The sequence below is a fragment of the Neophocaena asiaeorientalis genome, unplaced genomic scaffold (assembly GCF_003031525.2).
Source record: "Neophocaena asiaeorientalis asiaeorientalis breed wild unplaced genomic scaffold, Neophocaena_asiaeorientalis_V1.1 scaffold148, whole genome shotgun sequence".
In the NCBI taxonomy this organism is placed as follows: Eukaryota; Metazoa; Chordata; class Mammalia; order Artiodactyla; family Phocoenidae; genus Neophocaena; species Neophocaena asiaeorientalis.
The window spans coordinates 2,107,574-2,134,934 of NW_020174050.1; the positions used below are offsets into that span (position 1 = coordinate 2,107,574).

The 27,361-nt window shown below is 33.1% G+C and overlaps 1 protein-coding gene across 8 annotated transcripts in view; it reads right to left on the reverse strand.

Moving 5' to 3' along the window:
* The window catches only part of ANKRD17 (ankyrin repeat domain 17), a 160,973-nt gene that overhangs the window by 82,210 nt on the left and 51,402 nt on the right, over positions 1 to 27,361 (reverse strand). For all 8 annotated transcript variants that reach the window (XM_024754072.1, XM_024754067.1, XM_024754066.1 and 5 more), the window contains exons 2-3: positions 6,794 to 6,947; positions 1,243 to 1,399 (exon numbers count right to left, since the gene is read on the reverse strand). In XM_024754072.1, the coding sequence (XP_024609840.1) occupies positions 1,243 to 1,399; positions 6,794 to 6,947 (311 nt within the window). The remainder of the gene's footprint in view (positions 1 to 1,242; positions 1,400 to 6,793; positions 6,948 to 27,361) is intronic.

Sequence of the window (27,361 nt, forward strand, 5' to 3'; positions counted from 1 at the left end):
ATAAAAGAGTATTCTCATTTTTTTCAACTATTTAAAGGTAACTGCTAAAATACAGTTTACCCTTGAACATCACAGGGGTTAGGGGTAACCACACTCCACTCAGCTGAAAATCTACAAATAACTGATCAGTCTGCCCTCCATAAATGCAGTTCCTTCATATCTCTATATCCATGTTTCTGCATCCATGGATTCAACCAACCACAGACTGTGCAGCAATGTAGTATTCACTACTGAAAGAAACCTGTGCTGGGAGCTCCCTGGTAGTCTAGTGGTTAGGCTTTGGCTTTCACTGCTGTGGCGTGGGTTTAATCCCTGGTTGGGAAACTGAGATCCACAAGCCACGTGGCGTGGCCAAAAGAAAAAAAAGAAAAGAAAGAAAGAAGAAGAGAAAGAAAAAAACCCTGTGTGTAAGTGGACCTGTGCAGTTCAGACCTGTGTTGTTCGAGTCAACTGTAAATAAAATGGCTTAATGGCTTCTTTTCAGTTAAAGGAAAAAAAGAAGCCTCTGAAGGGTGAAGACAGTAGTAACATGTATTAATGGTTCTTTTCCAGCTGCTTCCTTGGCATTGTATTTTTCATTATACTACCCATAACTGTTTTATATACAAGATGGTGTGATTGTTTTTTATTGCATAACATCATCAGAAAAACTTTAAAGGCCAAGTCAGAAAATATTTACTGAGTTCTTACTAAACGTGAAATGTTATATAAAAGGAATTATAGGACAAATAAAAATAACATCCCTGGAACTCACGTACATTCAAGTTATGGAAACTAGATCTCTGACATTTTTGAACATTCATAAAACAAATAAACAAATAAAAACCCTGCCCTTTAAAATGGTCAGAACTATGCACATGAAGTAGAAAATGGCATGACTAATTAGATATCATTTACTTCTTTGTCACCAAAACATTAAAAGAAAACAAAATCTAAATAAGCAAAAGGTCTTTTATAACATATTGGCTAAGAAGTCAGCCTTGTAGTCAGACAGACACTGACGTCCTACCTCTGCTACTTGTTACCTATTCAATCTTAAGTTACTTCTTTTCTGCTTTTCATGAGTAAAATGGGAATAAAAACAAAATCCATGCCTAAGGCTTTTTGTGAGTATAAATAAGATATCACAGGTAAAGTGGTTAGCACACTGCCAGGCACAAAATACATGCTCAGTAAATGTTAGCTATTTTAATTATTTTTAAGAAAATGTTTTTATACTGATCACAGTGGAAATACACTTACTTGTCCGACTGCCCTGCATTTGCTGTGCTTTCAGCTCTCATACGGGTAAGTGCAGCAGCAGCTTCATCCAACGCACAACTAACAGATGATGTCAACCTCCGAAGCACTTCAGGATCTGCAAAGGCTTTACCATCAGCCGTAGATAATTTGCCTATTCCTATTATATTATTTTCACACCAATTCAGATATACCCAAAAGGAGAAACAAAGCAAAATTCAAGTTACTTAACTCTATTTATGTTAAACTCCAAATGATACACTGGACATATATATTGCCTGGCCAGAATCTTCTGGGAAATCACTGTTCTCCAATTTTCTATTAGTCTTATTCCTTCCATGTGGTCCATAAGTGCTCAACTCTGTGACTCTCTGGTTCTAGAAATGGGTCGTAGGTCTACGCTGGGACAATCGGGTGTCCTCACTCAGACTTCTGCCATACGTTTGCACGAAGAACCTATGCTCAAAGGTTGCTAAATCGTGAGTCATGAGCTATTTGGTCACTTTTATCACCACAAAGAGAAAAAGACTGCCCAAATTAAGTCAACATAGAGGAGAGCAGAGAAATAGGAAGGAGACAGTTCTGATAAAGTTATATTTGACTCATTGACACTAGTAGTGCCAGAAGCCAGCACCATACCTATACCTTTGGTAAATGCCCATTTTCATTTAAGAATGTTTAGTTGGGCTACTACCACTTGTGACCAAAAAATGGCCATATAAGACATTATAGGCTATATAAAAGATAACCTATCTATGAGTACCTATTTGCTTCAAATTACGACTACAATTTATTACATACACCCAAAATCATGTCTAAAAACACCATATCTAAAAAATATTCAGAACAGACAAAATTTTTTTAAATTTCAAAAGCAGGAATGGTTAGTTACCATAATCATGTGTTACATGTACATGAAACACAACTTGTTGCTACTCTACATATCACTATAAAGCAAGCTGATCTCTAACATTCTAAACTCAGTGCTGCTCAATCCAGGCTGCCCATCAGTGGAGCCTTTCAAAAGTACAGATGCTGAACTCTCCTATATCTAAAGATATAATTCAGTAAGTAAAAGGAAGGCCTAGGGATCTACATACTTTAAAGGCTCTAAGGAGATTCTGATGCACAGCCAGGATTAAGAACCTTTGCTCTAACTTGAAGATAAAACAACTAATGTTACAATGGATATTACAGAACCCCGCCACTCAACATGTGGTTCATGAACTACTGATAGAAGCATTACTGTCACTTGGGAGCTTGTCAGAAATGCAGAATCTGAGACCCTAAAATTTACTGATCAATAACCTGTATTTTAAAAAAAGATCCCCAAGTGATTCAAACGCAATTAATGTTTAAGAAACACTATTTTAAAAAGGTTTTAAAACAAACTAACTAAGACAAAGACCAAAAAGATCTCCCAAATGATAATAAACATATCTGTACAGATTTCTTTTAATAGTGGAAGGGCTCAATAATATAAGTTTGTGTTTGAAGTTTATTTTAAAAAAACTTTATACGCATTTGCTTTTCCTTCTGAAAAATCCAAGATATGAAATATTACATCTTACGGAATAAATATTGCAAAAAGCATTTCTGATTTTAGATATTTAGATATAACAAATGTTCAGAGCAGTCAAATTTAGTGTCTGCTACAACCAAGACATACAAAGGATAAAAACAGTCTTAATCTGGTAAGACTGATACCTACTGCATAATTTGTGTCATGAACATGCTATAGTAGTATTTATTCAATAAGTATTTATTCAATAAGATATCGGTGGTTAGTTAAGTATCCTAACATTATTGAGACCAATATCACAGATGCATTCTCACATGAGAGAATTAGCTCCAATATTTTAGCCAACTCAGATTGGCTATGTAACAACTATTTGTCAGTGACAAAAAAGAACTAAACAAGAGGATATGTCCAGATCAGAAGAAAGTAATCCCTGTTTTTTAAAAAAATAACATTTAAAATAAAATATTCCATATTAAATTTTTATGAACTTCTCATACCTTCATAAGTAAAGATAACTATTTTAGTAAAAATAACTAGGAAGTAACCTAAGAAATACATAGTAACCTTTCAAATAAATAAACAGTGATTGGAAATTAATTTATCTAGCTACTCTGGATTATGGTGATTTTTTTTTTACTGGTCTTATTCAATTATCAGATATTAATCAGTGAAGATCAAATAACAGAAAAGATACACGATGACCAAATTATTCTTTCCAAGTTATGACATTTAATCAATTGAACAGAACCATATAATTTCAGAGAAAAGGTGTATTAAATGATTATCTAGATTTTTGATTTCAAGATGATTTTAAGACAATTATTTCCCCCTTTTTTCTTCTCAGAACTTACTCAAAGGAGAACTAAAATACAACAGGAACTCCATCTTTGATAAAACTAGAAGAAATTTGTAAATCAAAGCTAATATTCATGAAGACATAGTAAAGAGGAGATTAACTGACTCAGCAGAACAGAATAAGCAGAAACATAGAAATCAGTGAGAAACAAAGTGATCAACCCAATAGGTCTCAGGAGTTATATATAGGTTCCAGGTTCAGGGGTGAGGCTTGGGTTGGAAAACAGAGAGACTGGCTGAACACCTGTGAGGAGCAGTCAGACATTTAAGACTCCATCCCAAACTGCACAGCCAGATAATTATTCTCTAAATAGACTAAACCAGAAAGACCCTGGGCTAGAAGATATTGGGTATAGATGAGGAAGAGATAACACTAAATTGAAAATGAGGATTAAGTGAACATATGCATGATAAACAGTGAGATCCTTAGCCCCTTTTCTACTCTCAGCTCCCAAAATGCTGGCAGCCAGCATTTATAATTCACTAGACAGAAACAGGCAGATGTGTCTCTCAAGAAATTAAACAGCCACAGAGAAAAGACTTAAAGATATTGACATTTGGGGGTTCTCAAAGAAATGGAGAGGCTTCTGTCCAATCACTGGTATACTAGGAATTCTAAAATGTTCCCAAGATTACCCAGCTCTGGTGTACACACTCTATATAATCTTTGGGACTGTGAATTTGATAGATTTTATCTGCATGATTAGGTTATGCTATATAGCATAGTTGACCTGAAGATAAGAAGGTTATCTGGGTGGGCCTGACCTTATCACATGACCCCAGGAAGACCAAGAGATTTCTTTGGCTGGTTGGAGAAAAGGAAATCAGAGATTCAAAGCACAAAGATTCCACAATGCCATGCTGATGTGAAGATGGGGGGGAAAGTGGGCGACCTCAAAGAGGTGAGAGCAGTTTCAGCTGACAGTCTGTATGAATATCAGGATCTCAGTCCCACAATTCCAAGGAATTAAATTCTGCTGCCAACAATAATAAACTTGGAAATGGATTTTCTTCTACAGCCTACAGATGAGAACTCAGCTTAGCTGACATCTTGATTGATTGTTAGCTATTATAAAGAAAATGGAAAAAAAAAGGGAATAAACACAGAAGTGAGAAAAATGAAGCAACTATTAGCATCCTATAAAAAGGAACTCTACCTCCAAAAGTAGCTCCTTTCAGCTGAAATCTACCTTCATGTAGCATCTTTAAGCCTGGTTCTGCCTCTTCGAACCACAGAAAACAAATATCCCTTATATTCAACTTGAGTCTTCTCATCTTCAGGAGAAACATTCCCTGTTCCTCTTATGACATGTTTTCAAATAATTTCACAATCCTCATTTCTCTCAGGTAAACTCCTAAAGCAACATCAAATTTCAGGCAAATGCGAAATTATATCACTGCTACCCTGTACAGTTTTCCATACTCAAGGAAAGAACCTTGCATGTGCCCCTACTATGTTTTCATCTGTATTTGGTCAAGATTCCCTTAATAATCCATTCTAGAATTTTACCCAGGATAGAAATCAAACTTAACCATGAGTCCTTCAAATATTTAGATGCTGTGTTATGAGATATTTATTGAAAGCATTATCAAACAGCAATAGGTCAGTTTTATGCTATAATGAAATCAGTTTATATGCATGGAATGTACAAAATCTAGCATTGGTTCAGGGTGCTCAAGCCATAAACAATTAATGTTCACCATATATTTATGTCCACTTTAGGAAAGTTAAGAAAATATGGTTATTTTAAATGATCATAGAGATTTAGAGTTACTATTCCCTTATATTTAAGGCATATTATATATTATGATGTTTACTCTTGGTTATGTATATAAACTCTAATTAAAACACTTCTTATGAAGACAATATAATGATGATCCACTTTACAAAAATATAATGATGATTCACTTTACAAGGTTTTAAAAGACAATCTGTGACAAAAAAGTGGAGGGAATTATACACAGTCAATTCTTATTATTCATGGTAGTTATGTTCTGTAGTCACTGGGAACACTGAACTAATGAATACTGAACCACTGCTCCAAGGGGAAATACAGGGCTAGATGCCTGAAGTCTCTGGCCACCGCATTTGCATTAACCAGTCAATACATAAGCTTGTTTTATGTGTGTTTTTATTTAAATACAATCTTATTTAATATATTATACTTGATTTATTAACATTGAACTCACAGCCAACAGCACTATAACTCATGCTGAAAAGGCTTATCTAATAATACATGTATATTCTACAAAAGGCATATCACAGCCTTCTCACATTTAGGAACACTAGATAGCACTTAGGCATTATACTTGGGTGCCATTTGAAATCACCAACAAAAGGCACAAAAATGTGGAAAATGTGGCACTAAGTATACCATGGAAAGGACACTTGTTTACAGTATGAGAGCTGAAACAAGAAGGCAGAGAGCATCACCTCAGCGGAAAACATGCACTCAGAACAACTCAAAATTTTCACCGTTCTGTGCATTTCTATGAAAGACTGAGAAAGCACTATAATTTGGGGGTATAAATATGTTTTATAAAGTAGGTGAATTTTCAAAGATGGAATTCAGGACTAATGAAAACTAACTGTATAAGAAGTCTCTGTTTGGACTTCCCTGGTGGCACAGTGGTTAAGAATCCGCCTGCCAACGCAGGGGACACGGGTTCGAGCCCTGGTCCAGGAAGATCCCACATGCCACGGAGCAACTAAGCCTGTGCACCACAACTACTGAGCCTGTGCTCTAGAGTCAATCAGCCACAACTACTGAGCCCATGTGCCACAGCTACTGAAGCCCGCGCGCCTAGAGCCCGTGTTCCGCAACAAGATAAGCCACCGCAATGAGAAGCCCGCACACCGCAACACAGTAGCCCTGCTCGCCGCAACTAGAGAGAGCCCACGTGCAGCAACGAAGACCCAATGAAGCCAAAAAAAAATAAAAAAAGAAGGCTCTGTTTATAAGGTTTACAACAACCTGTCAATTTTATTCTGGTAATGAAACTATGCTTGTATGAAATGTTGCATGTTATGCTCTAGAAAGTAATCCATTAACCTTTATTAATAGTCTTATACTAAATATCCAACATCAGACATTTATAATAACCGGAGTTTTTTTAAGAGTTATGTAGAACTTTGGAAAATTAGGCTTATTATATATGTAGAGTTTGCAGACTTACCTGCAGCTTCTAGTAAAGCTTCCAGTCTAGCTTGTGTTTCTGGATCTACTGTCCTGAGGTCTGCACCATCAGCAGTACCTGACAAGAGTAACTTGGAAGCCGTTTCCAGCATTGGATTTTCCAAATCATCCTGATCCAAAATGAAAGACTCCACCTAGAAAACAAATACCAAAAAAAGAAGAAAGGGAGGAATGAAAGGAGAAAAGGAAAGTGGGAAGAGAAATAAACAGAAGAAAAAGGAAGAGAAGAGAAAAATATTTTAACATCAAAATCAATGATAAATACAATGCAATCCTGAATAATTTCAATGGGATAGATAAGCCCACAGTTTAAAGGAGAAAATTACATTTGTAGAATAATTTAAGAATATATTATTCATATCATATGTAGTCTATTTTCTTTTCTTACTGAAATCATATGTATTCTTTTCTATTCTAATTTCATGGGGGAAGGGTAGTGTATGGGAGAGGTTATGAGGTTAATACTTAGACATGAAACCTTTGACTTTGGTAGAGGACCTAAATTAGCTGTTCTTAAATCTTTTGTTCTCAGGACACCTTTATACACCTATAAAGTAGTGCTGCTCCCAAGGACTTCATATAAGGGTTATATTTATTAATATTTACTGTATTTGAAATCAAACTACAATACCAAAAAATCAAAACATTAATATTACTACTGGTTTCATTACAAAAGTTTTTAAGTACTGGAACGCTGTCAAGCCCAGGCAAATAAAATTTCCAAAATTCTAGTTTGTGCTTGAAAGCTTAATTTTATCTTTGGTGACAAATACTGTTGATTGTTTCCCTTAAAGGCTCACTTCAATCATTTCTGAGAACATTTGCCAAATGCCCAAGTTTGATAGGCATAGTGTGTCTGTCTTTTATATTTTTCCAGCAAAAAAAGACATTTCATTAAAAAAAAAGATGGACTCTTCACCTCACATCTCAAAAAAGCCCAAGTGCTTTTCCCTCAAACACCACCATACTTTCATATGCATAATAACATTAAAAGGACACGTATTCAAAAGTGGAAATTTCAAAAAATTACTATTTATTGCTCTATCAAGATTATTCTTCAGGTGAAACTGGCTTTTCATTTTATTTTTTTAACTGTGAGTATATATGGCAGTGATAACTACAATGATACTAGCACAATTTTGTGCCATGGCCTTAAGAGGCCAGCAGTTTTACCTACCATTGCTTTTGTATCATCAGTGCAAATATCAACCCAGTAAAAAGGCAAGTAACATATTAGTATTGTGATGAAAACATTTTTGACCTCTTGAACATCCTGAAATGATTTCTGGGAACTTGAGAGGGCTGCAGACCATACACTGAGAACCACTGATACAGTAACACATACCAGATTCAATTAAAAGAAATGTAAAGAATTAGGAAATAGCAACTCTTAAGACATGGGGAAAAGCTTTGTTTTGACATCCCTTGTCATAGTGCTACTTACAAATAGGTATAAAGATATAATTCTTTACAGTTTGCTGATAAAAAGTTGATAATTATCATATAAAATATCACTAACATGATCAGGTGAAATTTATTTCACAAGTCTAAAGTACTTCTAACACTGTAATAACTAAAATAGATATAAAAGTTAGTAATAACCTAGAATACAATTACCCTCATGCCTAGTATCTAGCTGTCAGAAATAAGATTTAAAAACTTCAGAAATAAATTCTTAACCAACATAACATCAGAACTCTATTGTTCCGTCTTTAAAAGTCACCTGTCTAGCAACCAGGCATAAATCTTATATCAATACATATTTAATACTGAATGTTAAATTTAGGGGGAAATAATATGCTTCTTTCTAAATTTCCATTAAGCTAATGCAGTTTAATATGAAATAACATTTCAGATTTCTAATATTTCAAATATAAACAGACACCGAATACTCTGAAAATAATCTCCGTAAATATTTGAAAATTTTCAAGAATTTTGCTATATATTAACCTTAAAAATCTATATGATAGGAGGGAGTTAAGAAAAAAACAATAATGTTTTTTAAACTTTATTTTTAAAGGCAGTAGTGAAAGCCTAAGTGTTATACATTAGGAAGGGGACTTTTCAGCATGGTTTGGTCATAGACACATGTGATTCAATATTATAGCGTGGTAAAAACTAGGTCCTCCTATCTTTAACCATGGTTCAGACGATGAGTCTTTCTAGAGAAAAAGTTGCATCCCAATGAAATTTTCTCTGTTAAAATATCTACAATTTTTCAATCCAATGGGAGAAGACAAAAAAAAAAAAGAGAGAGGAAATAATCATGGAAAAATGAACACAGGTTAAAATGAACAGGTGAAAAATTAAATAATGTTTCAGATTAAGGTTTTAGAAAACAAAAGATTCAAAGAGCAGTGCAAAGTGCCAAACCAAAAGTACAGATCAAAGGTACTAAGACTGTTTGAAGGAGACAATGCATGCAGAAAGAATATGAAAGGATTTTGACCAAAATAACTAATCGGTATAAGAAAAAAGGAGAAGAAGGAATGTAGCACTGGCAGACAAGCATAAAATTTCTATATGCTAGAATACAGGGTTTACTATAGGAAAAGTCAGAAAGCTACAAGTTAGATCACAGAAGGTATTAAATTTCAATCAAAAGTGATTTGCTGACACAAGGTCCCCTTATGCCACATTGTATCTTAACTAAGTTTGGTGAAAATTTACTAAGAAAAATGCATCTCAATCTTTTCATGAGGGATACTAAGTGCAGAAGAAATATGTTTTCTTATTGATTTAAAACGTCTCCATAAAAGTTCTTTTCTTTTGGCCGCACAGCACAACTTGTGGGATCTTAGATCCCTGATCAGAGATCCAACCCGTGCCCTCAGCAGTGAAAGCCCGCAGTCCTAACCACTGGACCGCCAGGGAATTCCCATCCATAAAAGTTTTCATATTGATTTTTAAAGCCCACTATTCTTGATATGTGAAAAACTTGATAACTTAAAAATCAGTAGATCCAAGTGACTATGAAATACTATATATAGATTTTTAAAAAGATATTAGGATGAAAGAAAAGAATAGGAATGGATGTCTATTATATTCTCTCCCCCCCCCCTGTTTAAGATTAATGAAGAATAAACTAATTTCAAGGATACTGTTAGGATCTAAAGACCTAGGTACCATTTCTGCTTCATCTGCTACCTGTGAGACCTAAGCAAGTCTCTCAGCCATCTCTAGATGCTTATTCTGCGTAATTTTTTCATGAATTTTCCACATGACTTATTATATATATTTACTGTCTTTCTAAACTCCATGGAAATAGGCACTGATATATATACAGCAACTAGAACTATGCTCATCACATTGTCAGGACTCAAATAACTCTTGAATAAATAAAAGATGATTTGGGGACCCTTCCCTTTCAGATTCTAAAATGTTGCAGTGTATTTGGAGAAGGGAGAGGTAGTTACAAAAAATAAATTTAAAGGTATATTTTATAGATATAGAAAAATCAAATATTAGGTAGCAGGTAGGGAAAAATGCTATCTTCATTGATTTATTAAACTTTTATTACAAACAGTCTTTGTACAAGAGATACTGATGCTTACTACTATGAGATGTGTAAAATTAAGCCTACTACCTAGGAGCTTGTTTCTTTAATGTGAGAGTAAAATTATACAATAACAATAATACAAGGTAGAAAGTACGTAAGATGAAGAAAGGAGAAAAAAAAAGAGCCATAGGAGTTCTGAAGAGGTAGCAGAAGAGGACTTCCTCATTTAACACCAATTCCTCTTTTCCCACCTGGAAAAGTTCTTGTGCTACATTACAGAACAAGTAGAGAGACTGATATAAGGAGATGCAGTCTTATAAAAATACAAAAATAAGTAATCCTTTATTCAAATGTCAACTAAGTTATGGGCATATACCTCTTTAACATGTCCTTAGTTGAGGAAATTCAGATTGAAAACTAAAATGCATTTTCCCATTGAAACCTAACTCATTTTTATCATATTATTTCTATAGAAAAAAATTCATTTTGAATAATGGCCAAGTTCTGGAACATTAAAAATGGTCTGAATAAGAAATTCACATAAATATTCTGAAACATTTTCCTTAAATGAAATGTATAAATAACTTTCCTGAAGAGGGGAGAGACAGAAGGAAAGGGATGTCCTTATTAAGTTTATTCATCCTTAAGGTAAATAATGTCAAAGTTATCAATATTCAAAGCATGACAATTTAAGATATATCTAAACTATTTTGCATGTGCTGTTTTGACTAGCTGGATATTTTATGAAATGATGTTTGTGCATCAAATTCTGGTCTAATACAAAGAACCACCAAAATGCAAGAGTCTTAGAAATCACCACGTTCAATTCATTGCTACAGATGAAAAAACAAAGCACAGGATCTGTATATAAATAGCAAGTTTCTAAATATCTAACACCAAGAGATCAGTTATCCAATTAACAAGTTCAATATTCTTTCCACCAGAAAAAGAGGCTGTTGTTTGACTCTGCTCTAGAAAAGCTGACTTTAAATTGTATATTTAAAGGATAAAGCTGTTAATACCTGAACCCAATGTTTAATTACTAAAAGTGAGACAACTAAACATTATATGCCCCTGATTTATGCAACATAAAATACACAGTACCTCCTATGAAATACTCTTGCCTCCCTGAAATAACTTCCAGTTTATAAAAATTATTAAGGCAAATATCAGGAAAAATTTAAATCAGGGCTCCTCAATCTTGGCACCATTGACATTTTGAGCCAGATAATTCTTCGTTGTTGGGAGCTGTCCTATATATACACTTCAGGATGTTCAGCAGCATCCCTGGCCTCTACCCACTAGATGCCAGTAGCAATCCTATCACAGGTTGTGATACTAAAAATACCTTCAGACATTGCCAAATGTCCCCCTGGAGGAAAAAAAAAGACAAAACCCTGGGGGTGGGAAACTGGGAACCACTGAGTTAAACAGAAGCACACAGACTAAACTAAAATCTAGAACATGTTTTAAAAGAGAGAGAAAGACAGAGACAGTAAAAGGGAAGAACTGTTCTAAATTAAAGAAATTCCAGAGACATAACCATCAAAATAATATAGACCTTATTTGAAATTTTCAAGGAAAATGAAGAAATCTGAATATGAACTGTGCATTAAATAGTATAAAGGAATTACTCTGGTTAGGTAAGAAAATGCCCTTATTTTTTAGAGATGCATATTGTAGTATACAGAAATATTGTCAGGAATTTAAAACAAAGTGGTGTGGCGAATTCTTGATACTGGTGATCTGAAAAAGAGATTCATAGAGGCTTTATTTTACTAGTCTCTATACTTTTGTGCACATTAAATCCTTTTAGTTTTTAAAGATTAAAGGTGATGTTTTACCGCAGAGGTTGCTTTTGTTTAAAAAAATTATTTAATGGTAATACTATTCAATTAACAAAGTATTTTTTAACCAGTTTGCAGGGCAGAAATAGAGACACAGATGTAGAAAACAAACGTATGGACACCAAGGGGGGAAAGTAGGGATGGGGTGGTGGTGGGATGAATTGGGAGCTTGGGATTGACATGTATACACTAATATGTATAAAGCAGATAACTAATAAGAACCTGCTGTATATAAAAAAAAATAAAATTCAAAAAAAGTTTTTTTTTTTGCGGTACGCGGACCTTTCACTGTTGTGGCCTCTCCCATTGCGGAGCACAGGCGCCGGACACGCAGGCTCAGCGGCCATGGCTCAGGGTCCTAGCTGCTCTGCGGCATGTGGGATCTTCCTGGACTGGGGCACAAACCCGTGTTCCCTGCATCGGCAGGTGGACTCTCAACCACTGAGCCACCAGGGAAGCCCCCCCAAAAAAGTATTTTTTACTTTCTCCCCAAAATAAACTTGACACAAATGCTTAACAATAAAAAGCAAGGTCTTTTAACAATGGTCAGAGCTGAATGAATTTGTTTATGCTATTAATGGCATTCCCAATCCTTGTATACTCAAAACACAAAGTCACATGAAAATGTGGAAATGTAGCGTCATTTGGACCAACTGTGAAAATTAGCATAACATTTCAAATTAACTCCTCTTCAGAACAAATGTATTATCACTGCTATATAAGAGAAGAGCAGTCCATTTGGTAGTATAATAAACTGGTATTTGCTCCAAAGAATAAGGATACAGTATATTCTGATTAACTAGACATCATATATACAAACTCTATTCAATTTAACAAATGTTCACTGCCAATTACATACTACGTGCAAAGCAGTAGGACAGCCACAGGAGAATGGTAATCCAAAATGATTTTTTTAATAATCAATGCCTTCCACAAATATAAATATAGAAAGGCAACTCTATGTACAAATAGCTAACTATATCAAACAAAATTGGAAAACAGTACAAAATAGATACTAATACAGTGATTGTACAGAAGAAGGAAAAGACAATTCTGAATGCAAATAGTAAAAAGAATAATGCTTGAGTAAGATGGGGTCTTTCAGTATCATGCTGAGAAGTTCAGAATTTATATGGTAGCTTACTGAAGGGTTTAAGCATTAAAATAAATACTCAGCGTTCTAGAAAGATAGAGGCCACATGAAAGATGGTTTTGGATAGACAGGACAACAGAGACAAAGAAACCAATTAGGAATTATCAATCATTTGATCAATATATCAAATGAAAGATTATGCAAGGCGGGGATAGGAAAAAGGGTCAGTCTTCCAGAGTAAACATACTTTAAAAAACGAGAATGCTAGCAACTACAGAATTTGGATTTCTTGACCTTTAACACTCCCCATCCTCCCATCTCATCACTATCCACCAATTTATTACTGCTTTTGTTGTTCTGGAAACCACCCTCCATTTATCATTGAATGTCAAGCTGGTAATCTGAACTTCAAGATGATAATAATATTAAAAGGCTGTATATAGAAAGGTAAATATTAAAAAAGAGATTAATTTGAATCTATGATAATTTTATAACACTGATTGAATAAATTCTTAATAGTTTACACTATGTCTCTCAAACAAGCCCAGAAAAATATGGTATGTGTTCTTCCAAGTTCTTTGAATACAAACACATATTTATTATAAGAAACAGTCATCATCATAGTCATCATAATTATTTTCTTCTGTACATCATAATTATTTTCTTCTGTACATGGTCCTAAAATCTAATAAAAATTTCTTTGCTCTGTATTTTTTATAGTCTTTTTTTGTGGGGGTGGGTATAGTTGTTTTACAATGTTGTATTAGTTTCTACTGCACAGCAAAGTGAAGTAGAGTTCCCTGTGTTATACAGCAGGTTCTCATTAGTTATCTATTTTATACATATTAGTGTATATATGTGAATCCCAGTCTCCCAATCCACCCCACTCTATAGTCTTAAATAGGGTAAAATTCAGCTAAAATACTGCAACTCTTAATAGAGTAAATTATTCCAAAATTAATACATTTGGGGTATAATTTTTCTGTACTACTGGAGTCCCTGAACACTGATCTATGTATACATTAATATAAAATAAGGAAATAAAATAAAAGCCCACTTAAAGTCCTTGTAAAAAGAGTATCAATTAATAGTCTGACATTATGGTATTGGTATCCTGCGATTAAAGCAAATAAAACTAAAGTGAACCTGACTAAAATAAATTTAGCTTTCAGAAGTCTATTCATTAAGAAAACACTGATTTATACCTATATTCTTTCATTCATACTCATCTATCCATCTAATAAATTTTAGTTAAGATCTAGGAATGTGCTAAGCATCAATGATATACTGCAAAACACAGCAGTGTTCTCACAGAGCTAATACAAGACATGACGTCTTTTCTTACGCTTCAAAGTACATACCTGCCTGCAACAACTCAGTATTAAATCATCAATATAAAATTTTTGACATTAATTATAAACTTTATAAAGTGAACAAATTATTAATGTTTAAAATAAGTAAAAACTGTATGGAATTCTCAAATCTAGAGTTTTTAAGTAGATTTTTTGCTAACAGAATTAGTTATAGATTATTTCAAGGGTTTCCTTAAGTTCGATATCAATAATACAATGTAATGTAATTATAAATTTAGCCTACTTCTGCTATTTATCATTATTCATCAATTATCATAAAAAGAGCCTCAAAATAAAACAATTTCCTGTAGGATGGCATTAAAATGCACATGCAGATATACACACACATACAGATTACACACCTACACACAGAGTCATGACCTGGTAAAATTTGAGAATTCCAAGGATATAAAGTCTAGAAAGATTCCAGGGGGGTGTTGTTAATAAGAGAATTAAAACTCAGATTGATATTAGACTTTCCAAATACAAAACTAGATGCTAGAAGACAATTTGCAACAAAAAGAAATGAAGCACAATTATTTCTAAAAAGTCTAAACTGTAGAACAAGGTAATTTTTTAGAGATGTAAGCACTCTGAAAATTTAAAAGCCACAAACAGTTCTGAATTTAGAGAATGTATGCCTTAACAACAAAAATGAATCCAAGAAAAGGACAGCCTTGGAATCATAAGATTAAGGAGTTAGAAAAGAAATTAGTAGAATATAATCTTTCATTAACATTTCAGGTAGTTGTTAATAAATAATTCCTTAAAGTTAAAAAAGTAAAAGCATATTAAAACAAATATATTACTAAAATTTCAAATTATTTAAAAAACAGTAAAGTCAAGTTTGAATGAAATAATGTCAAAAGCCTATGTTAAGGGAAAGGGAGCAACTAGTTACAAACAGCATTTAATGCAATCCAATGCCTGCTGAAGAACAGGAAGAAAACATATTTTTCAAACTGGGAGGGAAATAGAATTTTAAAAACTCCAATTCAGTTAAAGACAAGGGGGTGGGGTGTGGGATAATAAGAAAATACATCTTCGCCATAATCTTCAATGTTAGGAAAAAGAACAAAGACCAAAAGACCAAGTTAATATAAAAGTGAATGGGAAAATTCCTCTTATTTTAAAACTGACACATAGATTAGGATTTAAAAAAAAAAAAAGGAAAAAACTCAACTATACGCTATTACGAGAGAGATCTAAATTTTTTTGTCATAAAAGTTGAAAACAGAGGTGTGAAAAAGCAATCCCAGTCAAAGGTGTCATTATTAATATCAGTCAAAGAAGAATTTAAGGCAAAAAGCATAGAAAAAAACATTTCATAATGATAATAGATACAATACACCAGGAGTGTGTGATAGCTCAACTTCTATGTACCCTAACAATATAACAGAAACATATAAAGTAAAAATACTGGAAATGTAAGCAACTTGAAAATTCATACAACTTAGTGGGAAACTTTCCACACATCTTTCTCAGAAAATGACGAAATCAAGTAGATTATGCAAAGATATGGACAATTCAGAAATAGAATTAATGAACTACACTTATATTTCATAGTAAAATAGACCTGATCATATCTTAAGCAAAGGAAAATCTCAACATATTTTTTAATACATTTTTTTAATTAATTACATTCTTGGTCCATTAAGCTAAAAGAAACTAAATATTATCAATAAAAGAATAACACTGTACTTAAAAATTTAAAAAGAAAAGAAAAAAAGCCTACTCATGAACTCTCAGAATACGGAGGAAAAGAAAATTAAAATTGTGAGCATATTATTTCCAATGGAATTTGGTCATAGCAATCCTTAAAGAAAAATTTAGAGCATAAATGTATTCAGAAGAGCACAAGAAAGGTTTAAAATACATAAAAAGCTTCAAAAATAAAATACAAATCAAAATATATCAATATAATTTATAGTGATAAATATAGAAATGAAGTAATTCAGAGAGCTACAAAAGTAATTAATAAACCCAAAAATTGCTTCTTGGGTAAGTCTAACAAGAAAGAAACAAGCCTTTGACAAGTCTGATTACAGAAAATCAGAGAAAGAAAAAAATATAAGGAGAAAACTGAGCACAACTATACATCAATAAATGTGAACGTCTAAACAAAATGGATGGTTTTCTAAGAAAAGAAATCATCAAAATTACCTCAAGGAAAGGCAGAAATGTAATAGAATATATCCATAGAAGAAATCTTAAGGGTAGTCCTTTCAGAAGGAACAGAACGTTATTATCTTATTTACGAAGTCCAGAAATCAGATGGTGAAACTCCCTAGCTCATAAGCATAAATAACCCCATTAGCAAACCTAAACAGAAAAAAAAAACTAAACAAAACAAAAACTTAAATAAAACACCATTAGAAAATTCAGCAGTTGTGTAAAAAGTATAGCACACACATATATGAAAGGGGATCAAGAAGACATTAAGAAATACAATTAATGTGTGATCTTCCCCTACCTGGAATGCTTTTCCCAATGCTTTCATCATTCTTCAGGTCTTAGTTTATATTTTACCTTCTCAGATGATAATATCAAAGGAGGTACTCTCCTCATCTCTCTACCATACCATTCTCTTTATTTCCTCCACAGTACTACCACAGTCTAAAATTATCTTGTCCTTGGGTACTTGCTTATTATCTCTCTTCTCCATATAAAAAGGAGAGGAACCATTCAGACTTAGTGCTATCACCATGTTTGTGGCAAAGTTCCTGGCACAATGCAATATCCGATATTGCAAGTATCCAAATACTTGCTGAATGAATACTAAAAATGAGAATCACCATTACCAATATTAGGTCAATGTATTAATGTAATTCACTACATTAAAATGTTAGAGGTGAAAAGAATAATGTGTCATCTCAACAAAAACACATGATAAAACATGATATCTATTACCATGGAAATACCTGGTAAGCCAAGAAGGACACTTTTGTTCTTGACAATGTATTCTATCAGAAATCTAAGGCATATATAAATGTAGAAGTTTAAATATTAGAAGCATTCCATTTAAATCAGAAAAGATGCCCAAATCAGAACTAGTAGGGAAAAGATCTGGAAACCTAACCAATGCAATAAGACCAGAAAACAAAACACAACGAACAAAAAAACAAAATAGTGAAGTAAATACTGAAAAAAGGAAACAACAAAATGCCATCATTTGCAGAAAACATAATAATCCTTCTAGAAATTTCAAGAGAATCAATTGAAAATTAAGTAAATGGTAAGATCAACGTACAAAAATCAACAGATTTCCTATATAGTAGCAATAACCAATTGAAAAATAAAGTGCAAAATGGAAGAAAAGATGAATTCACAATAACAACAAAAACTACAAAATACCCAGGAGTAAACCTAACAAGAAAAATGTAAGACCTACATGAAAAAAAACGATAAAACTTTACTAAAGGACATAAAAGAACACCTGAAGAAATGGAGAGGCATACCATGTTCCTGGATGGGAAGATTCAATAGTGTAAAGATGTCAATTCTCCCCAAATTAATCTGTAAATTCAATGCACTTCCAATCAAAATCCCAAAGGGATTTTTAATGGAACTTGACATGTTGATTCTAAAGTTCATCTGGAAGAGAAAATACACAGAAATTGCCAAAATTTTTTTGAAAAAGACAATGGGGAGGGGTGCCCTACCAGATGTCAAATATAAAATGACAATCATCAAAACAATGGAGTATTAAATCCAGAACAAATATATTTTGGACTTTTAAAATATGATAGAGATTGTATATCAAGTCAGTGGAAAAAAAGACATATCGTTCAATAAATTATTTTGGGAGAATGGTTACAAAACTGAAAAAATTAGTTAGGTCCCAACCACAGAATATATATTCTAAGAATTCCAGATGAATTAAAATCTACTAGAAACATAAATAAAACTAAAGAAGTAGTGGAAGAAAATATAAGAGACTAAATTACTATAAGAAGCCTTTTCTGGAAAGACACAAAACCTAGAAGCTAGGAAGGAAAAGACTGATAGACTTTGACAGTATAAAAATGAAAAATCCAAAGATTCCATAAAGTAAGACAATTGACAGGTTAGGAGAAAATGTTATAAAATATGATGAGTATATTATAAACAGAATTATAAAGAAATCCTAAAATTTCAGTAAGAAAAAGGCAAATCCCGCAATGGGCAAAATGATATGAGTAGGCATTTTACACAAAACATAACAAATGACCAATAAATATGCTCAACTTCACTGGGAATCAGGTAAATACAAATTAAAATGTGGTATTATTCTTTATCCATTGACAGATAATGCCTATTTTGGAGAATAATTTGGCAGAATCTATAATAGACATTTTAAAATGCAGTTTTCCTTCTAAGAATTTAGTGTACAGAAATACTTGTACATGTAAGCAAAAAAATATGTACAAGGATGTTCATTAAAGTATTGATTATAACAGAAAAAAATCTAAGTAATCCATATGCCCATCAACAGAATAAGTTAAATAAATTATACTATGAAATAATAAATAACCATCTAAAGAATAAAGTAGGTCTACATATAAAAGCCTACACCACGACTATCTAAGGTATGTATCCTGTTCATTCTGTCCCTTCACTTTTCATCTCTTTACACTTCATTATTTATCTTTATGAAACTTAACAATATAGTGACATTTTCCCCCCAACTTGTTTATTATCTTCTTCTTACTTGAATATAAATTCACTTAGGCAAGGACCATATTTTGTTCCTTGCTCTGTCCTTTGCAACTAGAACAGAGTCGTAAACATAAAAATATTTCCGGAATAAATACATGGATACTGATGTAGAAAGATATCAACATTACATCAGGTGAAAAACGCCTCAGTAAAGCAGGCGTGGTATGCGTCTGCTTAAGTTGATTTTAAAAACAAAATGTATGTGTACAAGAACACAAACAAAACATTTCAAGATATATAAACCCAAGCGATTAACAGTGTAATCAAAGAGTGAAATCAATGAGAGAATTTTACAGTTTTACTTGTCTGTACCCTTCTATATTGCTTACCTTTAAAAACAACAACAATAAAAAAGACCACGTAGTTTCCTATTATGTAATCTTCGCAAATAATTTAAAAACAACCTTTAGATCTTCAAAGAAAAATATCAAGAATAACTTATTTCCATATTTCTAACAAAAATTCCAAAAGAACTACCATAATAATTTGTATTATTTTGAGGTATATAGGATTAACTTGCTGGTATATGTAATTCAGTCTGAAACGCACATGCAACCCAATTATTTTTAAATGAATGAAAAAAGTCTTGGCATCAAAGTCAGTCATTGTAAGATTCAGTTAAAGCAACTGCTTGGTTTCCCAAGAGAAGAAAAATCAGGAGAATATTATATTCTTTCCCTTCATTTTTTTCCCTTCTGTACCCAATTAAATTTTTTTGAAAGTCAGGTTTATTGAAGTATAATTTCGAATATATTCACCGATGTTTAGTTGTATAAATCTGTGAATTTTGACAACTAGTTACGTAATTGCCACCATAAACAAGATAGACAATATTTCTTATATTCAAAAATTTCTCTTGTTCCTTTATAGGCAATCTCTTACCATTACCCTCTGCCCCTAGCGATCATGTTTTCTGTTACTTTCATTTTCTCTTTTACAGAATGAAATGGAATCATCCAGAGTTTTGAGTGCAGCTTCTTTCACAAATGCACAATGGCTTTAAGATTCATCTACCCTACCGCATGCGTTAGCAGTTCATTCCTTTTTATTGCTGAATAAAAGTTTTTTTAAACTTACCTGACTAGGATCTCTAGCACTATGTTGAGTAGGAATGATGAGAATGGGCAACTCTGCCTTGTTCTCAACCTTGGGGGAAAAGCATTCATTCTCACCGTTAAGTATGACATTAGTTCCAGGTTTTTCATAAATACCCTTTATGAAGTTAAAAAAATCCTCAGCAAACACAAGAATTCTCTGAAAATTTTGCTGAAAATTTTTTCAACAATGCATGTTGAATTTTGCCAAATTCTTTCTGTATATATAGTGAGATTTTAAAATAATTTTTCTTGAGTATATAAATGTAGTGAATTACACTGATTGATTAGCGAATGTTAAATCAACTTTGCATTCCTAGAATATACACCATTTGTTCATGATGTATAACCTTGTTTATATATTGCTAGATTCTGTTTGCTAATATTTTGTTAGGATTTTACATCTAGGTTCATTGCATATTGATCTATAATTTTCTTTTCTTATAATATCTTTGCTTGAGTTTTGGTATTAGGGTAATAATGCAGGTCTTATGAGTTGGGAAGTGACTCCTCATCATCTATTTTCTGGAAAAGTTTCTGCAGAATTTGAACTATGTCTTCCTTTAATGTTTCATATAATTCACAGATGAAGCCATTCAGGTGTGGAGTTTTCTTTGCTGGAGGGTTTTTAATTAGAAATACTATTTCTCTGTTAGATATAATATTATTCTGGTTATTTATCTTGAGTGAAATTTGATATTTTGTGTTTTTCACAGAATTGTTCATTTCATCTAAGTTAAATTAGCTGGCAAATAATTCATAATACTCCCTTATTAACCTTTTAATGTATATGGATGGGATAGCTTGTCTTTTCTCTCTCTCTTTCTCTCAATCACTTTTAATGATTCTTTCAGAGAACCTACTTCCAACTTTCAGTTTTATTTTCTTGTTTTTATTTTCAATTTCATTAATTTCTACTATTATGTTTATTTATTTATTTTTGTTAATTTATATTCTACTGTTATGTTTATTATTGCTTGCATTCTGCCTACTTTGGTTTAATTTGCTCTTCTTTTTCCAGTTTCTTTTCTTTAAATTTATTTTAAATTAATTATTTATTTACTTCTGGTTGCATTGGGTCTTCATTGCTGCATGTGTACTTTCTCTAGCTGCGTCGAGTGGGGGCTGTTCTTTGCTGTGGTGTGTGGGCTTCCCATTGTGATGGCTTCTCGTTTCAGAGTATGGGCTCTAAGCGCGTGGGTTTCAGTAGTTATGGCATACGGGCTCAGCAGTTGTGGCTCACGGGCTTAGCTGCTCCATGGCATGTGGGATCTTCCCAGACCAGGGCTCGAACCCATGTCCCCTGCATTGGCAGGTGGATTCTTAACCACTGCACCACCAGGGAAGTCCTTCAATTTCTTAATGAAGAGCTTGAGGTCACTGACTTTACTCTTTTTTAATATAAGCATTTAATGTTATAAATTTCCCTCTAAGCATTGCTTTAGCTGCATACCACAAATTCTGATTTATTTCATTCAATTCAAAATATTTTCTAATTTTCCATGTGGCTTCCTCTTTGACCTATGTATTATTTTTAAGGTATGTTATTTAATTTCTAGATATTTGGGGGTTTTCCAGAGATCTTTCCATTTTTTATTTTTAGTTTAATTCCATTAGTCAGAGAACACAGAAACTTTTAATCAAAGTCAAAATAAGTTTGAAGTTTTATAGGAATTTTAAATAAAGTTAATGGAATGATAATTGACAGAAAGTCATACTGTACCAAAGCTGTATGCTTAAAAATGATAAAAATGATAAAATTTTACTATTCAATAAGCATCAAATATGAGAAGGTTAAAAGTCAATTAAAAAGAAAGATTTCTAGTATCAATATTTCTTTTATATTTAACAACAACAAAAAAAAGAATGCTCCATTCTAAGAATCCTAAATTTTTGAAGGTGGAAAGGATCTTAAACATCACCTGATCAATGATAACCTACTCTCATGGTTATACATTGAACACTTACACCTTTTTCTAACTCTGAAGTTTTACATTTTAATATCTAGCCTCTATAATTCTATCATTTTGCTATTATCTATTAAATCTGTATTTAACTGCATTCTAGGATCCTAAACCTTTCCTCTTTCGTTCAGTCTATCTGTTCCCTTCTGGATCATTTCTTTCCCGACCAATTCACAAATAAATGTGCCCACCATCTCAAGTATTTTCTAATCACGCCCTCTGAGCTTCTCTTCCTTGACTAACTCATTTAAATACTAATATGTCCCCTTTGTTTCATCTTGAGTCTTTTTGTTTGTTTAAGTTAGGTAAGTTAACAAGGTAACGTCATCTATAAACACGTTTTTTTTTTTTTGCGGTTCGCGGGCCTCTCACTGCCGTGGCCTCTCCCGCCGCGGAGCACAGGCTCCAGACGCGCAGACTCAGCGGCCATGGCTCACGGGCCCAGCCGCTCCACAGCATGTGGGATCTTCCCGGACCGGGTTCCTGGACCGGGGCACGAACCCGTGTCCCCTGCATCGGCAGGCGGACTCTCAACCATTGTGCCACCAGGGAAGCCCTACAAACACGTTTTATAACTGATAATTTCAAATATCAGTTTCCACTGATCTGGATGTGCTACAGGCACCTCAATTAAACATATCTTAAATTGACATCTTTCTGTATTCCCCATCTCCAAGAAAAGAAAGCTCTTCTTCCTCCTGTATTTTTTCTCAGAGGAACGTACAGAGCCTTGCCTTTACTATCTTCACTGTCTCACTGCCTCCACTGCTCAGAGATAATACTCTACAATGGACAGCAACAGAGGAGGGGACAGACTATCATCCAAATAAATGACTGAACCCTATCTAAATTATATATGTTTTAGGTTTTATATATATAATTTAAATAATATATATATAAAACCTAAAACTTAATCAAGCACAAATAATTAAAAGTCAGATTTCTAAGTATTCCAATTCCTTTTAAAATGTAAATCAGATTTATGACTTTTTTGTTAAAAACTGGCCAATGGCTCCCATTTCACTTAAAGCAATGCCAAAGTCTTTACAATGTCCCAAGGTAGGAAAAATTATTATATTTCAGTGACTTATGTAACCAAAGCTCTAAGAACACAAATAGGTACTCAATAAAATAATTGCTAAATGAATAATTTCCAATATTTGGGTAAGATCTAAAAAAGAGAATATTCTTGGCATATCAAACAATGGTGAGCAGCAGCAACATTAGGACACTAGATACTTGCTCACTTAAATTCATAAGTATTTTTGTACCATATTTGATAAATTTCAGTAATAACTGGAACAGATCACTGCTACCTATTATAATACTTTCCTTTATCCATTAATTTTACTTTATTTGAGTCGAGGTAGTATTTAAAAGGAGGTACATTTTTTATGCCATGTAATAAGAATAAAGCCACTACTTCTGCTCCCTTGTGATTTTCACTAAATTTTAAAATCCTGAAACTAGAAAAAATGGTAACCCTTTCATAGGTGAGGCTTTAGAACATCTGTATTATCAATCTCAATGAACTTACAAAAAGATACCTTTTAATTTTAAAATTAATTGTATTTTGCATAGAAATGAGTCCTAAAAATCTGAATTTATATATAGAAGCCAAATAGACTATACAACCAAATAAAGGGTAAAGCAATGCTTACCCTCCTCCACCCACACCAAAAAATGCTTCAAAAAACGGTCAATCACCTTGTCATGCTTCCTTGTTTGGGAAAGACACATTAGTCCAAAACAGTGCAAGACTAAGATATAAATATATACAAAATTCACATGATAATTTTTTAAGGCAAAGAAATATAACAAGGTTAAAACTTTATTCCCAGTCTTCAATTCTAAATGCTGGATGGATGTTATTATAAAGAAACCTTTCAAAGAGCACATTTTAAGCTACTCAGTAAATGATTTCACTGTAGCAATCAAGAACAGATAGCTACATAGAGGAAAAATGAAAACCCCAACTGTCTTAAGCTATAAGAATAGGTGTTTGTGGCTTTAGATTCAGTCATTATAGACAGCTGTGAAAGTACTTTATCTCACTAATCTTAAACTGAAAGAAAGATGTATTTTGGCAAGCTGTGCTAATGACCCAAAACATTGTGTTAAAGACATGTATGTCAAGGTATATGTGAAGAATAATGAATAAAATTATTTCATAAAATGTTAGTGTGGACAAGAATCAATATTTTTCAAAATTACTTCATAAAGTAAGTAGACATTTAAGTAGATCCTCTATATCCTAAAGTTTATACTTATGTAGCTGTTTCAAGTAACTAAATTCCTTGCTTAGCACCGACCTCAAGAACCATTTCAAAGGACTGAAACGTACTAAGAGCTCTCCCTAACTAAGTTTGTGAGGATTTTTTGGCATGACCTGATAAAAGGTTCACAAAATTACTCAAATGGCCTCTGGAAATTATACTGCTCTTTTCAAGCTGTAATTAAGTAACTCTTACTCTGAAATAATTTTACTAGACATACATAAAATCACAATCATGAAAATACATGCCTAGGAAAAAAACCTCAAACTTTGTCCTATCTTGGTTTCCTCAGTGAAATTTTACTTTTTAAGTTCACTGATTTTTTTGTCTGCTGGCAGACAAGAAGTAGCAGGCATGCAGTTTGCGTCACATAGTGTTTCCACAAAAGTTTTGTTTCCATCCTCGGAATAGGACTATTTTGCAGTGAGTTAACACAAATATGAAATTTAAATATCTTAAATTACAAAGATTAAAAATTAATTATCGTTTACATTATTAAAAGAATCTTCACGGCCAATTCAACTCACTAGATTTTCTTAGCTAATTAATTTGGATGTGAGTCTTAATAATGAGATCCGTAACTCCTGGTTGATAGGATCTATGTCTTTACTAATCTATTTCTACCATAGCACTTCACACATCAAATGTCACAGACATAGCATATTTTATTTACTACATTTAAAATGTTTGAAAGAAACTAATACATTCAATTTTCAGAAAAAGCTTTGTAAGCGTTCTCTAACTAAAATGTTCTATTTCTCTGCTGGTTATCAAGAACTCAGGATGCATTCTGAATAGCACTCTTTTAGCCTCCAACTCCCCAACAAACACTCTAAACTGAGCAGCTCTGAAATAGTTGTTAGCTCTTCTGTTGCTAATATATCCTACCCACAGTAAGAAGGGTTCTTGTGGTAGAAGATGGAAAAGCAGTTATTATGCAAATACCACTGGTCTTATATTCTTATAGTCATATAGTAAATACCGTTTACATTATGGAAATCAAGGTTTATGCAATGTTTATGGCATAGACAATTGTGCTATAACACAATAAATGCATCCTGATGAACCTCACATTCTGCAAAATAGCACATTAAAAATAATATGACTTAGGAAAAAAATAGGACTAGGGACATTCCACTCAAAACTTAAGCAACTCTAATCAGAACACCACAAATAAAGAAATATGTCTTAACTTTTAAAAGAAAAGAGAACCCTGTTACAGCACTTTCAAGAAAGAACATTTAGCCAAACTAAGCCAAGACAAAGAAATTCAGGTGAATGAGAATCACATTAAATATATTATTTACTCTTTGACTTGGGGTATTCAAGTGTGTTAGTATACTTTACATTCAGCTTCTATTATCCAGTGGTACAAAACCTAAAAATATTGGAAAAACCATGTATGAACCAAAGTACCCTCAGCCTTATATTACTGCCATCATTCACCTTAGATATCCATATGTATGATCTAGATCAACACATTTTTGAAATTACCCCAGGAAAACAAATATAGACTAGAATTGTCCCAAGCAAACTGAAACATGGTCACTGCATCTATTTAATAATTGTACGTGAGCATTCATTTGCTTTAAATAAACATTCAATGGAGCAGAACAGTTTTACTAAAATATCACTGACTTTGATCCATTACATAATCATGATAATAAAGTAATATAAATTATTATTTAATTAGCAATAAAATATTTAAGTCTATACACCGAACTTCTTAAATTACCCAAACACATCATTTACTTTAGTTTCTCTTTGCAAATGAAAATCCCATTTGTTGCACTGCAAATGTACACCCAACAAATTAACTGAATAGTTATGGGCACTATGTTCCATTTGATAAAACGTTAGATTATTTAAGAATATGTCTATTTGACACTCAAAAGCTCAAGACTTCCTAAGAAATGTGTCTAAGTTGTCTATAAGATATGCTGGCAAAATGGCTTTGAAATATATGCATATGCAAAATCTCATCCCAAATCCATATTTTTGTAAAAGAAAAAAGACAATTTGAATGTTGAAAGGCATATGATTTATAATTAATAACTTCAGACGTAATTCCTTAGTATAAATAGTCCAATATCAGAGAAAGAAAAAAATTAAGATAATTTACTTTAGCATACTACAGCTTCACCCCAAATCACAAAGGAGATTAAACCAAAATTATAAAATTCCTTTCACTGGACATCCGGCCCCCACCACATATCCCCCAACAAAATCAAAGCCATCCTTTCCCAAAATGATACCCCAATACATTCTCCAATGAATTACATAATAAATGAGATGAGTCAGAAACAATACAAAGTTTTAAAACTATGAAGGTAAAATATACTAGCTAAGGAAGGTGACCTAAAACTTACATAAAAAGATATATAAGAATTTGAAGAGTCTGCTATCAAAAATCTTAACAAACTCTTCTGTGAGCAAATCCAAGAGAAAGTAGCTATAGTACATTTTAAAAATTCCCCATTCTCTTCCCAACACATCTCCTTCTATTCATGGCTCCATTTGCCTCAAATTATGGCAACAGGACATCAGCAATTATACCACAGCTATAGAAATTATTTCCACACTTGCCCCGGGCCCTTCCCCGTAGGCCGCTAAAAAATGTAGCCTCCCTCTGCAGGTGCCCATGCATGTTCATAGGGCAGGAAGAGGCGGCGGGGGCAGAAGGAGAGGGAGACAAGAAAAGTGGGAGGAAAAGAAAGGGGGGGGG